Source organism: Oreochromis aureus, linkage group 1 (assembly GCF_013358895.1).
Source record: "Oreochromis aureus strain Israel breed Guangdong linkage group 1, ZZ_aureus, whole genome shotgun sequence".
NCBI lineage: Eukaryota > Metazoa > Chordata > Actinopteri > Cichliformes > Cichlidae > Oreochromis > Oreochromis aureus.
Genome location: NC_052942.1, coordinates 8,770,839 through 8,791,388, shown reverse-complemented (window position 1 = coordinate 8,791,388; position 20,550 = coordinate 8,770,839). Strand labels below are relative to the sequence as shown.

Genomic DNA, 20,550 nt, shown 5'->3' with positions numbered 1-20,550 from the left:
CTCGCTTTGATTTTTTTTTAATGTAGCTATTGATCTTTGTTTACTCATCTTACATACTGCTTTACAGAAGGCACAATCTCATAAATACTGAACTATGAATATTGTAATAGTGCAAGTTCTTTATGGGTTCATTCAAAATATACAACATACCACGATGTAATACTTTAAAATAGAAAACACAACAGCAATGTGTGAGGATCTTCCTGTGATGGGTGGTGCATCACTTAGGAAAACTTCATCTCCTTTACTTTGGTAAGGGATGGTGCTGTGTACCCTATGAGGTGCAGCTGAATTGACCACTTGCACTTATAGTTGTGGGTGGAGTCAGCGAAATTTATAACATTTGGTATAAGAGAGCAAACAAATGGAAATTCCCCAGATTGTTATCATGCCTGCCACTTTGTGAGTATTCCCACAACCAGTTGGTGAGTGGTTGCTGGAATGATGGCATTCACAAAGAGCAACACAGTGCTGGACTGAAAACCTCCTTGCAAATACTTTTGGTTGCAAGCAGATTGCTGTGGTTGCTCAGAGTTTTTGTGGATGATGAAGACTTGTCTGCAAGCACTCCTAAACTACTCTTTGACCAGTAGTGAAAGTATGAAAAGTGCAATAACAACCAGAAATGGAGACCGTCTACCTTCAAAGTAAAAACTCTAAAAGTTGTTGGCCACAGTAATACATGCAAATTTTACTTTGAAGGGGGATGTTATCCATTTCTGGTCTCAAATGCACTACTTCCAAGTTTTACTCCTGCTCGGCTAGTAGTTAACAAGTGTTTGTAGACAAGTCAGCATCTTCCAACTAAAGGTGACTGCGGCACCCTGTCTGCTGGTTCTACACCTTGTTTGCAGTCTATTTCAGTCACCTTTTTCGCTCACTATGTTTATACACCTCTCTGTATTCAGTTATTAGTTATTATTAATCTCTGGCTCTCTTCCATAGCGTGTCTTTGCCCTGTCTTCCTCCCCTCACCCCCAACTGGTTTCAGCAGATGGGCTCCACTCCCTGAGCCTGGTTCTGCTGGACATTTCTTTCTGTTAAAGGGCAGTTTTTCCTTCCCACTGTCGCCTAAGCACTTGCTCATAGGAGTCTGTGGCGGGGCATGATCTGCGGTGCTGCTGCAGGGGAGGCGGATGCACCTGAGCAACATCCGCAATCACGCCTCGCCGGCATAAAGAGTCCGTACTGGGTCCTGTCAGGTGTTGTTAATGTTGTTAGTGTGTGTGGCTGGGAGCTGCAAAACTAAAGCCAAGCAGTATGTAAACAGCAACCGTGTGAGTTAATAAAAAGTTAATGCTGAAAAGCATGCAAACGTCATCAAGTCTGCCATGGTTTTGTTACAGGGTCATATGATGATTAGGGTTTTCTCTGTTTTCTTTGCATTATTGTATATCTTACAATATAAAGCGCCTTGAGGCAACTGTTGTTGTGATTTGGCAGTATATAAATAAAAATGAATTGAATTTCACCTAGTGATTGCCAGCAACGTCTACTTGACAACCAGTCAGAGAATAGTCATTTTGCCTGGTGGCTGCCAGATACACACTGACTAGTCCCTGACCCTGTGCAGCTGGGGCCTAATACTTATATAAAATCTATCATGTTATTTACTTAAGGAGGCTGTGAGATATATTTAAATCTATGGAGGACTATTAAAAAGCAACGCTTTAGTAGTAAAAGTATAATAAATCAGCATCACTTACGGACTGCATTCTAACATGTATTCTCAAATTTGGAATTTTTTTTTTCTTTTAATAATTGTACCCATGAGGTTAAAAAAAAAAAAAAAATGGATAAATCCCCCAAAAGCATTTTAAACAGTGATATGCCCCTCCTCAGTTGGTAATGCATTTAAATTGAATTTAACTGTTGCTTTAATTTTCCAAACAATACAAAACAACAGCACCAAACATATGTATCACTGTCCACAGTTTTGAAGGACACTGAATCTGTATCCTGAACACTTGGAAGGCTGCCCAGACAACAATGAGAGAATATTCTGGGATTTTTTTTACTCCACACAAAAGATCATTAATCACAACTAAAGGAAAGAGTGAAAAAATCTGCTCCCATAAATGTCTGTTCTCAGTGATGAGACATCCTTAATGTCAGCAAATTTAATAACTCACAAACTATTCAACAAATTTAATCAGAGAACGCCTTAAGATCCTGGGGGTGTGGAGTTTTGCATCAATTTCATGAAGCTCCTTTAATGACTGTATCCATCACATGTGCACAAAACATTGGCCTGATTACCACTCTGTCCTACTTTCATTCTTCACACTTTACTTTAATACTAAATGGCTCAAGACAAAGGGTGTGGACACACATCCAATTCCAAGACCATGGCTAGCCTCCACTCTTCAGAAGCGTTTCCCACAAAAATGTAGAATCTAGTAGAAATTCACTCCCCTTTATCAGTTTGAAAGCATAAAAGAAGTCAAGTACTAATGCTTTATCTCCATTAAGTATCAGCACTCAAACTGCACTCACAGTTCTGTGCACAGAGCTCTCACAAGAAATATCTTGTCAAGAAGTTAGCATTGTGCACTTCTGTCCACCAACATCTAAATATTACTTCTGTCCACCAAGAAACTGTGCATAGGAAGCATGACTAGGGCTGTGCGATATGACCAAAATCTCATATCCCGATATTAAGACATCTATCGTCCGATAACGATATAAATCACAAAAATGTAACATTTTCTGTAAATTCTGTGAATGTCGGGCAGCTCGACTTGCGTGAAGTGTTTCCAGCTGGGTGTCGCGTACCTGGAGTCGAGTGTTTTAACTGATGCATGAAACGATACATTTTTAGACATAGGTTGCTGCCGTTTTCTTTGTGAGTATTTATTACACAGCGTGCTGCGGGGAAAAGCCTGTTCTAACGTTTGAGTCTGAGGTTTATTTTTTAGCACCTGGCGGCTCTTTTTTGCTTCTCATCCGTAAATACTCTGCATCTTTCACGTGATTCAGTTTATTTTGAAAAGTCTCAACAGGATCTTGAGCTTTATTGTGAAAGGTTTATGTGGAAAATAAACAAGCGGACACGAGGTGGTTTTACCGTCGTTGTTGCTAACGACAACGCATAAAAACAAGCGCTTGTCCGTCTGTAGTGTGGTTATATTAAATATAAGAGAAAGAGAGAACTTTAGGAAATTCATATAGCCACTACAGTGACCATCAAAATAATGAAAAAATATTGCCGTAAACAGTTTATTTTGCGACACCACGAAACAAACGATAGCGTAAAATGAAACGATAGACGTTTTTCTATCGTCATCCGATATATATCGTTATATCGAACAGCCCTAAGCATGACCACCCAAAAAGACTTAAACTTGTGAGATTTGAGACACTCTCCTGACAGTCCAAGTTTTAATGAGTCAAGTTTCTCTACTGCACAAATGACTTTACAAAAGAAGAGGGAAAAAATAGTTAACTCATTTTCCCCTTCAAGCAGACAAGAAGACAAAAAAAAACAAAACAACAACAACCAACAACTTCCTTCTGTCCATTATCCCTTTCATTACTTTAGGTGCTAATGAAAGTTCCACAGCATCAATAATGGTGTTACTCTGCCTGCACTTGCCTGCTCTCTCTCTCTCTCTCTCACACATTCAGCAGCAACACTGATAACTATGCTGTGTGATAAAGAATGAGGGAGAAAAAGCTAAAATTGGTGTGATCCCAGACTACGACTGATTCATTACTTGTGGAAAAGCAGACTGAGGATTGTTACAGAAACATATGAAATGGTAGCCTTTTGAGGCAATTTAAGATTGTGGCATGACCGCAAAACTTTAACTGACACAAAATAATTACTGATAAAAATAAACACGTTTTTAAAATTATTTTCCAAATTTTTTAAAATATCCTGCAGCCTCATGGGAAAAAAAACTCTTATAAGATGTATAAGAATTATATAACACTGTCTATCAAATGAACTATCTGCATCACAAAATGAGCATTAAACATGAGCTAATGTCTTGTCATTGTATTTTCACATCTGAATAAATTTCTTTGGATGACTAATATGCTTGGTGATTAAGTTAGAGCTGAGATGCTTGAAGCCATTGCTGTTCCTACTGTGAAGCAACATTAGCCAACACCGAGGCCTAGGGACTAAACTAGAGTTTAAAACACTCATGAGGATATAAAACTACTCCTGCTACTAGTAATGCAAGTATCAGCCCCTATGCTAAAGACATCTATAACAAACAACCAAAAAATAAACAATGTTTAGTACCTAACTAGAGACCACCTTGTGACTCAAGCCATGATGGACATACGTTCTTACATCACAACCATCGTCATACTCTGGTTTGTTTTGATGTCAACTATACACCCGTAAAGAGTTTTTGGTACAGGATAGCTGTTCCACAGAGAGACATATTAACGCCTGCCAAAGTACTCAAAGTCACCTTTGAGGTAATCCCTGCTACAGTAGGCGTGTCTAGCACTAGACTTTGCCAAGGGGACACACACGCACAGACACAGTAACGCACGCCCAAGGACAAAAACATCACACTAACATTATCTTCATGCCACTTATTTCTCCTCTGCAACAAATACAAAGTGATTAAAAAATTTGTATGACAAACAATCACAGGAAAAAGAAACTCTTTGAGCTCTAAGGTTTTATATATCACGACATAATAAAAAATAATCTGGTCCTTAACAGGTCTTAAAATTAGGTAAATACGACTTCAGATGGACTGCAAAACATGAATTACATCACGTATTCTTTATTTCACAATTTCTATAGGAATCATTTCTATATGGAGAGGTGCCGCTAATCAAATGCGCTTGATTAACTGATCATAGGCAAGTGTGAGCAGCTCTTTGAAAGCAAAGTTTTGGCGTTTTTGGGTTTGTACGTCTGAAGTATTCAACACAATGCCAAGGAGTAAAAATGTAGTGCAATGATCTTAGAGAAGCAAATGGGGCTATAAGGCCATTTACAAACAATTTCAAGTCCATCATTTTATAGTGAGAAAGATTATTCACAACTGAAAAACATTAAAGATGTGTTCTTCTCTTCCCATGAGTGGACATCCCACCAAATTCTCCCCAAGGTCAAACTGAGCAATTCTTAGAGAAACTTCTCTTCTCTCTGAAAACTACATGGTAGCACAGCTCAAGGTTGCATCTGAACAAACCACAAGATTTCAGGAACAAAGTCCTTTGAACAGACGAGATTGAAGTGACGATATTTGGCCAAAATGCACAGCGCGACATTTGGGGAAAACCAAACACAGCATATCAACACAAACACCTCATACCACTGTCAAGCATGGTGGTGGAGGGGTAATGATTTGGGCTTGTTTGCAGCCACAGGAGCTAGGCATTTTGCAATCAGTGACTAGACCATGAACTCCAGTGTATACCAGTACTAGTGTTAACTGTGAAGCCATCTGTTGGACAGCTGAACTTGGCTGAAACAGGGTCCTGCAACAATCACGCAATATCCTGTGCTGCTGTTCATCTCAGGATGTATCTCATTTTAGAACCTGTAAGGACAAGATTTTTTTTTGCAAAACCCTAGAATGAAGCTGCACTTGGAAATGATGGATAAAATGACAATATTTTGAGATTTTTTTTAACATAAAAACACCATTTATCAAGTACTTTATGTAATAAAGGGAAAAGAATAAAATATAATAAGCAATGAATTGATTAATTGTAATTTACATGTAATATGAAAAACCTGGCCTTGTTTTTCCTGTCAGTGAAGCATATCATAAACTTTAGCACAGAAAATGTGTTTATAGATTTAAAATGATCACATTTTAATCATTTTTCCTGGCATACGTGTTTGTGTTCAGTTTCACGTGACCTTCGACCCACCAGGCTATAAAATGTGTGAATGGATAGTGACAGCTCAGTGATGGGTATCTCATGGCTTCTCATTATTAGCTGAAGCCTGCCTGTGACCCTGTGAGTGTCACTATACCTAATGACTGTGTGCACATTTTCACTAACACACAGGCACGTAAACAATGGACTTGTCACTTCATTTTACTCTGATTACTGAACTGAGTTAGGGCCAGGTGAGGGGAGAGGTGCTGATTGGGCAGAATCTGGACTGATGGTCTGAGAGAAACACTGAAAAAGAAATGAAGACTGAGAGATGAACGGGCAAAGGAGGGGGTATTGTGGAATAGCTGAAAAAGAAACGTGCCGGGGGGGGGGCGGGGTACACGGGCGTCCCCAGATTCATGGCTTTGACATCTGCGTCCTTCTCGACTCACTGCTCGCAGCCCATTTCTCATGCCCCCTCCATGCCTACCCCCCCACCTCTCTCTCCTTCTCTCACCATCTCCCCCATTGGTCGGCTGTGAATGAGGGAAAGACAGTGTGGGAGGGAGCATGGGACAAAACAGATCCCTTTTCCCTGGACGCTGTGCTGCGCCAGGCAAGCAGGGACACATTTAAGGATGAAGGGGAGGTTAATGTAGTGGGGAGAATGAGGGAGCTGCTGTAACTCTCTTCTAATATAGCTTAAACACACATACAGCAGCAGTGCTGCAGGGCTGGACTAATAACTCAGCTAAGACATGTGCACACATACTAAAAATCTTAAAACAAACTCGAGAACAGAAGTTGATCAATTTAAGGTGACACAACAACTTTACTATTGCCAAACACTCATAAATTTGAAAAAGTTAAGGTGCAGTCTAGCTGTACTTACACAGAATATTTGCTGTGTTTATTTGAGCAAATACTGCCTTGGGGATGTTTACCACAGAAGGAAGGCTCCACTCATATTACTGTCACAGGTAACTAACTTCTTTTTAGTGTCTGGCACCCTGCATACCAAATTAGCCATTTATTAGCAATCTTCTGCTGACTTCATTTACAGTTTTCAAGGAAAGAACTGTTAACCCGGCTTCATAAAGGCAGAAAGCTGACTAAATCATTAGCTCACAATCTTGTCCAGGCTGATCAGATTGTAGTTTATCAAATCAAACATGAAAAAGAAGCCAGAATTACTTTTGTAACACAAAAATAATTACCATCATTTGTCCCTCCTGGCGTGTTTTCTTATTCATTATTATTATATCTAAGCAATGAACTCCTAAAAACTCCTTTGGGAATAGTGAAGCCACAATTGGGAGCAGGGAGGAACATGCTGCTGGAATTACTTTGTCAAAAGTAACATGAAATAACTTGATTGAGCTGTCTGTAGGTAAGTGTAGGAGATAATTAACTGTGAGAAGTGCATTTATGGGAAAATAAAAGTCACTTAATCACGCTGCTGTTACATGCAAGTAACTTAAATGAGGCTACCTTAGGTTAACTTTGGATTTTATATCCTGTTGATGGCATTACAGACAGACACTCAAGTGCTCCACTGCTTTAAGTCCATGTTGCTGTCAGATGTTTTTCTTGTTTTTGAGTGTTTTCATTTTACATTCTGGAGTTCTGATGGAGCAATGGTTAAGTAGAGGCAACGAACCATAACCATAGCTATGACCATAAGAGTTGAAAGGCTCATGATGAACCATACGATATCCTGAGCTTTAAGCTTTGCTTCACGTACTTCAAACCTGCACTTGTCTGATTTCTCTCACTAGAAGATCTGTCTCTATATGTACTGTCATTCTGGCTGTCCCTCTGTGTGTGTGTGTGTGTGTGTGTGTGTGTGTGTGTGTGTGTGTGTGTGTGTGTGTGTGTGTGTGTGTGTGTGTGAGACCTCGCTCTCATTTCCCCAAGAGCCACTGAAGGCACTGTGGTGGAACAGTTCTTTAGCTCCCTCACATTTGGCACATGTCATTAAATTGGGTCTGTGGCAGGGATGGGATGACCTAAGAGAGAGGTCTTTCCATGTGTGTCAAGCTGTAGTTTCCATTATAAGGTCCAATCATTTGGAGCCAAATATCCTAAAAACACCTAACCAAGTTGCTACTGAGGCAAAAATAGAAAGTTTGGAGGCCAAACTCTGCATCAATGTGTACCATCTGACATAAGTGGAAAATAGAAGGAAACCAATCCAAACAATCCCTGTTAGTATAATAGCCTCTAGAGCAGGGCGATATGACCAAAAATATTTATCACGATATACATTTGAAAATTTGCGATAACAATATAACTGACGATATAATTAACACTAGACAAAATACTTTACAACTCCACAACTTTATTAGTGCAAAAAACCCCATCAATGTATTTTCACTTAAACAAGCAGCTGTTTTTTTATGTGCATTAAAGTTATATAAAAATTAACAGTGCAAATGCAAATCCTTGCTGGCAGTTTAACCAAAAGGCATTTCCAGTGGAAATTGGCCGACATATCCTCAGCATAACCATGTATAATATCCACAAAACTTAAAAAGAGGTTATACACACACAATACGGTAATATTATGTTGAAGCACAGTACGTATCACTCCGCGAGGCGCCTGCATACGATAGCCGTAATGCTCCGACAATCCATCAAGCGGTGCGGGTTGGTAGCTTAGCAAAGTCGTACTGAAACATTTGACAGATTTTCGAGCGCCGTGTACCACATAAAATCGTTTCGAGGTCAGTAAACACAACCAGAATTCATACATAAGGCACACGGGATTATAAGGGACACTGTCGATTTTCAGAAAAATCAAAGGATTGATTTTAAGTGTGCCGTATTTTCCAAACAACACGGTAATAACGACGGCCCGCTAGCAGGCTCTACCAAAAATAGTGCTTTGTTGTGTATCTGACGGACGAAAGCTAAACCAGTTCCACACCACTGAAGTTGCAGCATTTTTACAAACCAATTCTGGTTCATCCATTTCATTTAACGATCCACTTTCGCTCTTCTCATTCTGCATCGCCACCATGTGCGTATGTAAACATAGGCACTGCGCATGTGCGTTTTACCCATATTCTATCGCGATATTTCATTTTCCTATCGTTACCCAAAATTACACCGGTATTACCGTGAACGGTATGATATGGCCCAGCCCTAATAGCCACTAATGACTTCCATTAACTGGCTGACACTGATACGTGCACAGTAAAATTAAACTGGCCTGTGAATTCAATTGCATCCCTTTGATCTCAGTCTGAAACAGGAATTACAAAGTTACACACACACACTCAGTTTTGAGCTATTAACACATTCGCATGCACTCCCATTTCTCTGATGAACATTTCTCAATGTAATTCTATTGTTAGCCGAACAACTGGCTGTGATGTTACCATCCTTTCTGCTGTCTTGATGCTGTCTTGTCTTGACAAAGCAAGATATGCCACCAACTTGAAACTCCCTTTTCAAAGATCCCGGACAAGCCCCCACTTGTTACGTTCCCCTAAAAGGGGTGGTGGTGGGGCGCGAACATTTTTCTTGTACAACAAAGGGGGGCCTGGCAAAAAAAGTTTGGGAACCACTGATTTAAGGAAACAAACAAAACTCAAGCATTGGTCAATAAAGTAAAAGTAAGTCAAAAAAGAGCAGCTCACTAGCTGCAACCACAAAAACACACAACTCAGTAGCTACAAACACATAGCTCACTAGCTGTAACCATTCACATGGCACTCTGGCCCAGAGCTTCTTCTTCTTTTACGTATTATTGGCGGTTGGCAAACAACTGCATGATGCATTACCGCCACCACTGGTATGGAGTGTGGACAGAAATCACGCTCAAACAAAAAAAAAAAAAACCCACTTCATATCCTCCCAAACAACCTTCCTTCTCTCAAAAACTGAAACAATGCCTGATAACATTTAACCCCCGACTCCTTCCGTAGCAACCCTACAAGATCAAGTTTCATAGCAATGCTACTGAGATTTTGGACCAACCGTCTCCTCTCTACCGTATAATTCCGACACTGCAAAATAACATGCTCCAAGGTTTCCCTATCAAAAACAGTGTGGAATTCAAACCCGTATGCCCAAATCTCAGTCTTGACACCACCACCTCCTCTCGCCTACTCCTTCTTGTGGCTCTCCTCACTCCCACCCTCCTTTGAATTTTATATAACCACCTTCCCCTCCTGTCTTCTTCCCACTGTTTCTGCCATCTACCCCTCATTTCTATCTTAATAATACTCTTTACTTCCTCCTGACCAAAATTCACCGCCAGATCAACTGTCTCATGATTAGCGGCTTCCTTTGCTAACCTGTCCGCTGCTTCATCCCCCCTTATCCCATAGTGAGCCGGGACCCATACAAACACTACCAATAGACCCATCATATGTATCCTGTAAAGAGTTTGCTGAACCTCTAATAAAATGTCTGACCTACCTGGCCCAGAGCTCACCTTTCCCTGGGCTTAAATACCTTTAATTACTGATGTGAGTCAGCTGTGTAAAAGAGAAAGGTGGCACCTCAGGCAGAAGAGATTGTAGGACACGCCCACACAGGCACCTTCAGGAGGAGGCCCTGCTAGGGCCGTAACACTTGTAATAATGACTTAACACAACAGAAGATGTGACGTACCCGAGCCCCCGTCAGCCAAGTAGAGGTCTCTGGCATACAGGACAGAGTCCAACATGGATTCAAACAGCAAGAAGTAACCCTAGGAGGAGAGGAAATACACATCACTATCCCAACATCTTAAAGTTAAAGTTAGGGGTTAATGAACAAAAAAAGAGGTTAGAACATGTTTCTCCAAGAGTTCAAGGCAGGGTTATTTTTTTTTTTTATCTGACATGGCCATGACTGTGAATCAAGGGATATCTGCAACCCAGCATCCATGGATTTGACCTCGGGTTGACCTTGTGTTCTGCTCCAGTAGGTGGCACATTAACCGTGGTATTATTCCATTAATGCTGAAATAGATTTTTGTCCACATCTTGTTGGCTTCAACCTGAGTGGCAGATACTGCTGACAAATGGCCTTTTCCACCTACTGCCAGTCCAACCAAAGGATTAACCAATCAGAAAAGCCTGGCCACTTCAGTATGTTATTTTTCAGCATATGATTTGGGCGGGTTCAAACATATGGGGAGGTTACATCTCCATCTGGGATGTTGAGGCAGAGACAAATCAGTACATGCACATCCTGTAACTGATGATCCACGACAGTCTTTTCAAAGCTGTCAAAACATTGACTGACTTTCTCAGGAATGAAGACGCCCATGAGTGCTTTCAGGTCTGTATTTTAGGCTCAACATTTTAAGGCTTACATGCCTGAGTTTGTCTTTTACCAAGTTCAGTTGTGCTGTGATTTAACTTATGGGCAGTTTAATATTTCAGAAATGGCTTGCTAGCACTATAGTGAAGAGTCCTCTACAAGTGATTAAATCTGTAGTGATTAAACCCGATTAAATCTGTAGTGTGAACTCAATATGATGGAAAAACTTCAGAAAAAAACAGCCTGATTTATGTTTAAGAATCCAGTATCTCTATATTACCTTCAGTGGAGAGAAAGAGGGACAAGGAGAGGTGAGGTCCAGGACAGAAGATAAAAAGTGAATGAGCGGTGGGTGTGTGTGGGTTGGTAGGCATGTATGATTAAGGACAAAACAGAGGGGAAGAAGACAGAGTGATACTGAGGAAATGCAGTGGCCAGCAGAATAGCAACTCACTGAGATAAGAGCCTTATTATTCAAATAAAGACAATCTCTCGCTGGAGGGAGGAGAGGGGGGGAAAGACAAACAGGGAAACCGCTCTGATTTATAACTGGAACTCCAAAATCGTCACCATCTCTGTCATGGGCCGACGCTGATAATGATGACAGCGATGAAGCAGATATAACCGTCACATCCTCCACAAGGAGACAAACAGAGAGATTGTTTCCCTTTATCAACACTACACCAGTCTCAAACCAAAGTCAGGCCTGCGGATCGCCTGTTTGCTGACTGTTGTGGTCCAGTCAATGTCCTTAGCTGCAGAGCGAGTCGTTTTTAAACGCCTTGCACAGAGCACACTAGTCTCGTAATTTAGAGCCCAATTTCACGGGACACTGGTTCACTTGAAGGAAGGAGGACATAAGAGAGAGATGCCTGAAAGCAGTCACACCTTGTTTTTATCATCAACAATGCTCCAAATTTACTGACCCCCACACCAACACCACTGCCACACCGCCGGCCGCTTTGCATGTCCTTCCAACATCAACTACCACACCTCCCTAACTTATACAACTGCAATGTTAATGACCAAATAATAAAAAATACATGGAGACACTGGTCTATTTCAGTGTCAAGCCTTACACACACAATAAGGCTTCAGTATTTTGGTTTGCCTGACAAACAAAACTTTAAGCAACAAAAAGCCATTGGTGAACATGTGTTAAAAGTTATCCCGGGCTATTAGTAAGACAATAAAATTGTATTATGCAGCATATGATGGACCTATAACAAGTTAAAAGCCAGTCAGTGAAGATTATTCACTGTAATCTGCACACTAACTTGGCGTGTACCTTCCCAGAGAAGTAACTACATGTACCTGGTCCACTAAGTAAGGATAATGCCTCAGTTAAATTGTCTTTTAATAGGCTGCAGCTTGCTCAAAAAGCTAATGCAATAGCTAGTAATCTTGCAGTAAATGCTGTTTCTCTTGTTTTCACAGCTCTAACAAACACAGTATAGAGTCAACCAACTCTGAAAGATTCTCTTTCCTAGATTTCAGGGGTAATAGTTGGTCAGGATTTAATAGCTCCAAGAGCAACACGATTCACTCTGTTTGTGATGACAGAGCAGTGTAGCCACACTAAGTACAAATGACGGCATTTCACTTCTTTCGGGAAATGATTCACTCTAGGTGTAGGTGTAACATATTGTCTGTATAATTTGTAATGACACTCCCCTCACCTTACCTCCAACTGGTTGCAACAGGTAGCTGCTGCTCCCTGAGCCTGGTTCTGTTGAAGATTTCTTCCTATTAAAAGGGAGTTTTTCCTTCCCACTGTCACCAAGTGCTTGCTCATAGGAGGGCGTCTAATTATTTGGCAGGGGGGGGTTCTCTGTATTATTGTAGGGCCTTTGCCTTACAATTTAAAGCGTCTTGAGATGACCAAGACGTACAAAATAGACTTAAATTTTTATTCAATAACCAAAAGCGAGTGACTGAGACCATAAACGTAGCAGTAAAGTGTTTACAGTGGTAAAGTCAGAAAGCTGTTTTCTCATAGATGTACCCAAATTCTTTTTGCAACCACAGCTAATGCCATCTGGTGGCCTTCAGATTGAATACTGGCTTTAGGCACTTCACATTTGGTTAGTTTTTTTTTTTTTTTTTTTGTACCTGGAAGCTACATCCATTATTTTACACACACAAACACACACAAATTAATCCTGCATTAAGTCTGCATTAGGTCTGTGTGACTGTGGTTAAAAAATTTAGGCAACTGCATTTCCTACTTTTATACTAAACACGCATGTTAATATGTATCACAACTGGAATCTATGCATGTTCTTTCCTATTCAGCTGCTTCCCATTTTCTTTCAGTTACCTCACGGTTTACAAACCAATCTCTGTACTAAAAACAGATGAAATTGGCATGATCTCAAAACAAGTTTTCTTTTACAGCCAAAGTTCTATGATCTTTATTTACAGCACATAAAATGAGTATTGAACACATCTCCAATTTTCTAAGTAAATATATTTTTAAAAGTGCTACAAAAGCCTTTGTTGGCAATGACAACTTTAAGACACCTCCTATATGAAGAAAGTAGTTGCATCCATTGCTCAGATCCTTTAGTCTTCAAATCCTGAAGGTTCTGTTTTCTATTGCTGTTTTCTATGTATTGCTGTTTTCTATGTATCTGCTGCCTCTTGGTCTTCTTTTACATGTTCTTTTAATGTTCTGTTTAATGTAACCTTTCATTGTTACGCTGATGACCTGCAGCTTTATGTTCCTCTAACCATTGGAAATTGTGCTGAAGTCTCTAAACTAGAATCTCGTCTATCTCCAATTAGTGGCTGGTTATCGGATAATTTCTTGCTCCTAAATACTGATAAGACAGAGTTAATGGTCATTGGACCACAAAAATTTCAGCACTCGTCCCAAAATTTCATCTTGAAAATTGATGACAATGTCATAAATTGCAGGGACAAGGTAAAAAACTTGGGCGTGTGGTTCGACATGGTGCTCTCCTTCGAGTCTCATGTAAAAGGCGTTCTTTGTTTTCTCTTTTATCATTTGAGGAACATAGCCAAAATCAGACAAGTTTTGTCAAGCGACACTGCAGAAGTTCTTGTCCATCCATTTGGGTCTTCACGTATTGATTATTGTAATGCTCTTCTTTCTGGGCTACCAAAGAAAAGTTTTAGAGGTCTACAGATGGTGCAAAATGCAGCTGCTCATATTTTAACAAGAACTTTGAAATTTGAGCACATTACCCCTGTACTGAGATCTCTTCATTGGCTACCTTGTCAGGTTCCAGTAGATTTTAAGGTCCTGCTGCTCACCTGCTTTAAATGGATTGGCACCTTCATACCTCTCCGACCTTTTACACCTTTATGTTACATCCCGTGCTCTACGATCTCAGGACTCTAAAGGTTCCTAGACCCAGAAAAAAGACAACTGGCGTGCTTTTTCTTTTTGTGCCCCATTTTTGTGGAACAACCTCCCTCACGATATTAGGCAAGAATGCTCTGTGGAGGTTTTTAAAACTAAGATGAAGACACATTTGTTCACCCCATCTTACATGTCTTAATTCTATGCCTTCTAGTTTTTAAATTCTTGCTGTTTTTAACTTGTATTGTGTTTTTTATTTGTATTGCTATGTATCGCTTTTATTTATCTTTTTAGTTTCAAATAGCTGTACAGCACTTTGAAAGCGCTTTATAAATAAAGTTATTATTATTATTATCATTATTATTATTATTGTTCTCGGGGCCCTTCTGTGAACTCTGAGCTTTAGTTATTTCCATAGATTTTCAGTTGGATTTAGGTCAGGTGATTGGCAGGGCCATTCTAGCAGCTTTTTCTTTCTTTGAAACAAACTGAGAGTTTCCTGGGATGTGTGTTTGGGATCAGTGTCTAGCTGAAAGGCCACCCATCTTTATCATCCTGGTAGATGGCAGCAGATTTTTTTTTTTATCAAGAATGTCTCTGTACACTTTTCCAATTATTCTTTCTTCAATTAAAGGAAGCTTGCCAGTGCCGTATGCTGAAAAAGAGCCCCTCACCATCATGTTCCCACCTCCAACTAACATGGTGTGTATTATAGCATCCAAAGAGCATCCAATTTCGGTCTCATCTGACCAGACTATAGTCTCCCAGTATTTCACAGGTTTGTCTAAATGTTCTTCAGTAAACTTTAAATGTGCTTCAACGTGTTTTTTCTTTAGCAATCCAGTCTTCAGTCTTGTTTCTGTAGCTCTCCGCAAGTGATCCTTGGCTCTTGGACAACTGTTCTGATTGTTCTTCCTACTCCTCTGTCTAAAATCTTTCAGGGAGCACCTGGTCGTGGACGGTTTATGGTGAAATTATGTTCTTTCCACTTATATTATGATTATAGTGCCAAAAGTGCTCACTGGAACCTTCAGTAGTTTCGAAATTCTTCTGTAACCAGTGCCATTAGTATGTTTTGCAACAATAAGGTTGCAAAGGTCATGAGAGAGCTCATGAGATGTTTCTTATGTGAAATCTTGTTAATGAGACACCTTTTTATAGGCCATCAGATGGGACTGAAACAGCTGATATTAATTTGCACTAAGTGGCAGGATTGCTTTCTAATTACTGATAGATTTATGCTGGTGTTATGACTTTCCATGTCTTTTTGCACCCCCTTTCTTCATATGTCCCTGGTTCATATTTCATCATTACACACAACTTAAATATAACCGAATTTATGGACATCTATGTTTTGATTTCTTTGCATGTGCAGACTGGATGGGTTGTTACCGACATCTGGTAAGAAGTTCATGTCAATGGCAACTTTAGCAATATGTTTACTTAGAAAATGGTAGCATGTTCAGTACTTATTTTACCATCTGCATACACTGTCCCTGACAAGTTGGTTAATCAATACCAGTGAATAAGAATAGAGTGATGAGCCTGAGTTGTTGTTTTTTTTTAATAGTTCCATGATAAGTAAATCAGGAAAGACTTTATCTGTCCCCTCTTCCTTTTTTGAACTTCACTTTATATGTATTGACTTGTGTTAAGAAAAACAAGATTAAATCTCACCACTAGAGTGACTTACTAACTTTTTTATACCATTTCCACATATTGATCCACCTGTCTGAAGGGCTCAGTACCACAGACAGGCAAGCTAAGTGCGAGGAAACAGCTCCCTTGACTCCCTTTCAGACAGCCAGGCTGTTTGGATACTCGACACTATAGTCACTGTGCATTTCCATAAAAGAGACTAATGAAAACCTAATGAGAATGGGCTGGAGCAGCTTATACCCATTAACCAAATTAGCATATAAAACACAATCGCCCTGAGTGGGATAATACACACTCATCTATATATATACATATTAGGGGTGCAATGATACACAAAATTCACGGTTCGGTTCGGTTCAATACTTTGCTGTCACGGTTCGATATTTTTTTCGATACAAAAAAATGTTCATGCCTTTTTAATTTGTCATTTATTAAAACTATAAATAGATATTTCAATTCAAAAGTACAGTTTTTAAATTTAATGTTGCTGAAACAAGAAAATAATAATAAAAAATAAATCTATCTGATCGAGAAATCACTCATCTTTGGAAAAAGAGTTTATTACAGAGAAATGGCTCTTTCCAAAATAAAAGCTATACTATACGCTTCTTCTGGGGTATATTCTCAGCAGTATATTAAACATATCAGGTCTCCATAAGGAGAATCATGTGCTAACGGCTGTCTAAATGACTCGGGTAAAGTTTGTAGCATGCGTGCTTGTTGTTTTTGTCTGCTTCCACTTGTCTTTGCACTAGGATGATGTCGGCGTAAATGTGCAGTCATATTCGTTGTGTTCCCACTAGTGCTGTCAGCGTTAATCTCGTTAAAATGACATCAACGCCATAACGCGGCAAATCTCTGTTAACGAGTTACCGCGGATCGCCCCATGCGTGAGGCTGGATGGCGTCAACACGCTAACTGCGCTAACGCACTAGTTCCCACCATTGACTGTAGAAAACATGGACGACGACACCGCCTCCTACCATTGTGCAAAAATGAAGCCAAAACACCCCGCTTGTGGAGGCTGCCATCTTGCAAATTTGGAGCCAGAGTCTGCGCAGTAGTGACTTGAGGTGGAGCGACTGTGTAACGCTCCCGCCCACACACCCGCTGGACGTGACCGCAAACACGTCCCCCCTACACTTTTTACGTAGCCCGGCTGCTCCAGTTCTTTTGCTGGTTTACCACGACTGACGACTCGTTTAATTAAGGTAAATACAACCATGTCACTGTTATAAAAAAAGACACACAGCTTATCATCTTATAGTCCTAAAATCACTCTGTTAATTCGTTAGTTAGATTAGCCGCTAGCATACACACCTGTTGGAGGCTTGTTGGTAGCTAGTTAGCGATGCTACACACCTAATACTCTTAATAGTCTGTGTTATTGAAGGATTCAGCACTTATGGGGTTTTTTTTTATCCATTTTTAGACAGCGATGAGATCATCTGCACACTCTACAGAAGCCCAGAGTTACTGTTAATATCAAAAATATAATGCTGTCCTTTGAGATTTTAACATAAGACTGTGAGTGTAATGGATCTAAAACTGTTTAAATCTTCAGAGCCCTCTACAGCCTGGTAACATGGAGACTTTAAAAACGGCAGCAGAACGTTTCAGTAATGTAGTCTAATTTGTTCTTTTCATTTAATAACAGAGTCCATATTATATCAACAGCTACATTCACCCTGGAGAGAAACTAGTGAGGGCGACCACCAGGCCAAGCTGGGTTTCCTGTGTCCAGAGGTTTGGAGAAACTTCTTCTCTTTCTTTCATCACAGCTGTCCTCTGCCAGATGTTCTGTTGACCCACTGAAAGAGGCATCATTTAAGAAACACCAGGAAGACTTAAGCTCATCGCATTGTTCAAGCAGGACTCATGATCTTCACCAGCAGCTCCCTCACAGGGAAATCTTCAGCACTCCTCCGTAGGCCCGCCCCAGGAGATGGATAAACCCAGTATTTCATGAACACTGTAATGGAGACCTTTGGTTTGTCTAATGTTATAAATAATCGGATACTCTCCAGAGGCTCCGGACTTTTACATAAAGATATTATATTCAGTCCTGTAGAAACTTATATATTTAAAAATATATGATCCTCTCTGGTTACTCTGGGATGAATAACTCTGAATCACTTTATAGTAAATAACACACTATCTGCAAAACACTGTGAAAGAATTCCAGATGACAAGTTTGTAGTTCAACATACAAGTGATGACGTTTGACCTTCATCAGGTTTTATTTAATTGTGTTAGAGAAAATCTCATATGCTCTTCATGCAGCTGAGTACATCAAGTGTTTAAAACGGAAGCTGTGCAGGTCTGAGATCAGCAGCTTTGTGAAACACCAAACTGAGGTCCTGTTAATGCTGATATATAGTGACACAGTTACATGAGTGATTAATCCTTTTGTTTTTTTGTCTTTAACTTTATCAATAAAGCTGCAGCTTTCACTACAGCACATGTGGTACTTTAACCTTGGTACTGTTTTCATCAGTTCATTTTGCAGTTAACATGTGAACATGTTGGATGATCTGTCTGCTGTCACTGGGTGGTGCTGAGGTCTGAATCTGAGGGCAGAGAGAACAGAACCATCAAACTCAGATATAAATTTTATCCCTCAAAATTGAAATAAAGCTGATCCTTCTGTCCTCACACACTCAGGATCTGAAGTTCTTCTCTTACATTTTTTTTCAGTATTACAGTACACTACAGTACTTTAATCCATAGTTCCTGATTAATGAGGAGTTACTGAAGTACAAGCTTTTAAAAAAGATGTTACTGTCTTTACAGATGTGGCAAGAGCCTGAAAACATGCTGTTTGCACTTATTTAATATTCAGCTCTGCACAGGAGCTGCAGCAGGGTGCAGCCTGTTGGATTTTATTACAAGTATTATACTGTAAAAGTACAGTAACAGTAATTAGTGACTGAGTAGCCCGGGGCGTTTCTCTTGATTTCTTTAGTAAATTCATTCACCTGCACAGATTAGCTAAACGAACCCTGAAAGCCGAGTGCTCATTTTAGCTAGCTAGGTCTCAGGAGCTAGCTAAGGACCATAGTTACGGATTAGCTTGCAAACACGTTTAACTTACCGAAAAAGTGCAGCCTGGCCTCGGGTCCTTCTGTCGGGTAGTCCAGTTTACTGAGGAGCGCCTCAGGATGTCAGGTTAAAACAGTCCGTCGTGTCTTCGTAACGTAAACGCTGGCCCTCCTCTCAGAGCCTACGCTCTATCTGCTATTCCCGAACAGAGATACGCAAGTTTCTCCGTGACTGCAGCTGCCAGTCAAAGCTGTTATGATGACGTTTCACCCCAATTTAACATCGCCGCTGTAGGAATTAGAATCAAACTTATGGGAAAGGAGACCCCTTGGACATCAATCAGCATGATGAGAACTATTGATAACAAAAGAAAGAATCTTTGGGAAAAAATTGTCTAAGGAGAATTAATTTATTTTAGTCTGACCCCAGTCCCATCCGCTAACATGGAGGAGGCGGGGTTTATGACCTATACTGCAGCCAGACACCAGGGGGCGATAGAGACGTTTTGGCTTCATTTTTGGGGTGCTGTCGCATCGTCCATGTTTTCTACAGCATTGCGTGGCACATCAGACATACTGGGCGTTTCTCAATATGCGTACTTGTGCGTACTTGCGTTCTCGTGTACTCGTGATACGTCATCAGTCGGAGACCAAGTACTGTTCCAACTCGAAGTACGCATCAAGCCGAGAACGCGAAAAAGTCCCGGATGTGTTCTCGCTCCGCCCGTTTTATCGAGCATGCATCGGTGCCGCTACCCGATCCGTACCGGAAACCCGATCGGTACCCCGCATGCGCAAATCTTACGTCACTTCCTCTCTTTGCCAGCATTGCGACATTCAATATATTTGAATGATACAGTTAGCGCCCAGTTAGCTCCTAGCATTTCTCAACAGCTCTGCCTCCTTTTCGACTACCGGGACATTTAAACAATGGATAATCCGTATACAAACAAATTCATGCTTTTCTCCTCAACAGACAGCGTCCCCCGATTGAACAAAAGCTCCGTAAAATAATAAGAATGGCGCCTAATTACAGACTTAATAATACAGACTTTGTAATAGGTCTTGGCCACCCGCTTGAGGAGGTACACCAGAGAGAGAGAAGGCAGGAGAATAAACCAGCTGTTCTTCACAGAACCAGCAAAGGTGTACTCTCAGTGGCAAGGGAACAATAACAGAACAGCACCACCAAGGCTGGAGACGGAGCAATACTGGAAGAGCATATGGGAGAAGGACGCAACCCATAACGGCAATGCTCAGTGGCTAGTGGATCTGAGGGCAGACCATAGCGACCTCCCTGAACAGGGTCCAGTAACCATCACAGTGGCAGATATCCAAGAAAGGGTCTCCAGTATGAAGAGTTGGACAGCACCAGGGCCCGACATGGTTCACGCCTACTGGCTGAAGAAGCTGACTGCACGAGCGTCTGGCAGCACAAATGAACCAGCTGCTAGTTAA

General features: G+C 40.6%; 1 protein-coding gene across 1 annotated transcript in view; it reads right to left on the bottom strand.

Moving 5' to 3' along the window:
* Positions 1-20,550, bottom strand: part of prmt3 (protein arginine methyltransferase 3) — a 65,570-nt gene that overhangs the window by 23,940 nt on the left and 21,080 nt on the right. The window contains exon 11 of the mRNA XM_031740976.2: positions 10,429-10,507. Within this exon, the coding sequence (XP_031596836.1) occupies positions 10,429-10,507 (79 nt within the window). The remainder of the gene's footprint in view (positions 1-10,428; positions 10,508-20,550) is intronic.